At 44.2% G+C, this 765-nt stretch overlaps 1 protein-coding gene across 1 annotated transcript in view; it reads right to left on the bottom strand.

Annotated features, from left to right (window-relative positions):
* Positions 1 to 158, bottom strand: part of MELLADRAFT_115862 (uncharacterized protein) — a gene marked incomplete at both ends in the record, with an annotated part of 2,311 nt that extends 2,153 nt beyond the window's left edge. Inside the window, one exon of the mRNA XM_007407648.1 lies at positions 85 to 158. Coding sequence (XP_007407710.1) covers positions 85 to 121 — 37 coding nt within the window. The remainder of the gene's footprint in view (positions 1 to 84) is intronic.
* Between the last annotated feature and the right edge of the window lie 607 nt (positions 159 to 765).

Genomic DNA, 765 nt, shown 5'->3' with positions numbered 1-765 from the left:
TGACATGCCAGGCGCCCACACCAAGTTTGAATCAGTGTGCGTAGACACAAGGTAAGTCTTTTCTTAGGGCGTGATGAGACATACAAGAAACCAGGAAGGGTATAGTTGAGCAATTCGGCATTGGTCTGACTATGAACAGGTGTTTCAGATTGAACCATTTTCGAGTTGCTTGTGGGATTGAGATTCAGAAGAAAGCCTGATAGGTGAGGAGGTGCAGCACAGTATCGAGATGGTCGATTCGCCTCCGAGTCTACGTAGGATGAGATGATTCAAAGGTGGCGAATCTCTTGTCAATCGAGGTCTCACTTTTGTAAGAAAAAGTTAGTCACATTGTTTGGCATTTCTGACCGTCTTGAGAAGTTCCGACCTTTCTCACTCTTTTCATTCCTTGTATGTACTGTACCTTATTGGTTATCATGTCAATCAATTAGAAATGCATAAAGTGGACAGAGGAAATCGAAAGAAAAGCACGGTCCCCAGAAAATACAAATTGAAAGAACATAACGCCTTCAGTTCTTGCTAATCCAAGGTGTTCGACGCAGACAGCGATACAGGGCTGTATTAAATGCAATTCGAGGCGAATGTACATACGGTATACCAATACATACAGTTCAAACTCCAAATATGTAGTGCGTGTTGAGATTTAAAAATCTTTATTGAAACTTGCGTTTTAGCGTGTACAAGGACGGCGAACAACACCTCGTCATCAGCCCTGCGCCGCTGGGGCTCGGTCGCGAGCGACAGCGTGGGACTCTGATGAGTTTA

This window comes from Melampsora larici-populina (genome assembly GCF_000204055.1).
Source record: "Melampsora larici-populina 98AG31 unplaced genomic scaffold MELLAscaffold_10, whole genome shotgun sequence".
In the NCBI taxonomy this organism is placed as follows: Eukaryota; Fungi; Basidiomycota; class Pucciniomycetes; order Pucciniales; family Melampsoraceae; genus Melampsora; species Melampsora laricis-populina.
Note: the sequence above shows the minus strand (reverse complement) of the source record. Positions and strands in the feature narration are given on the sequence as shown.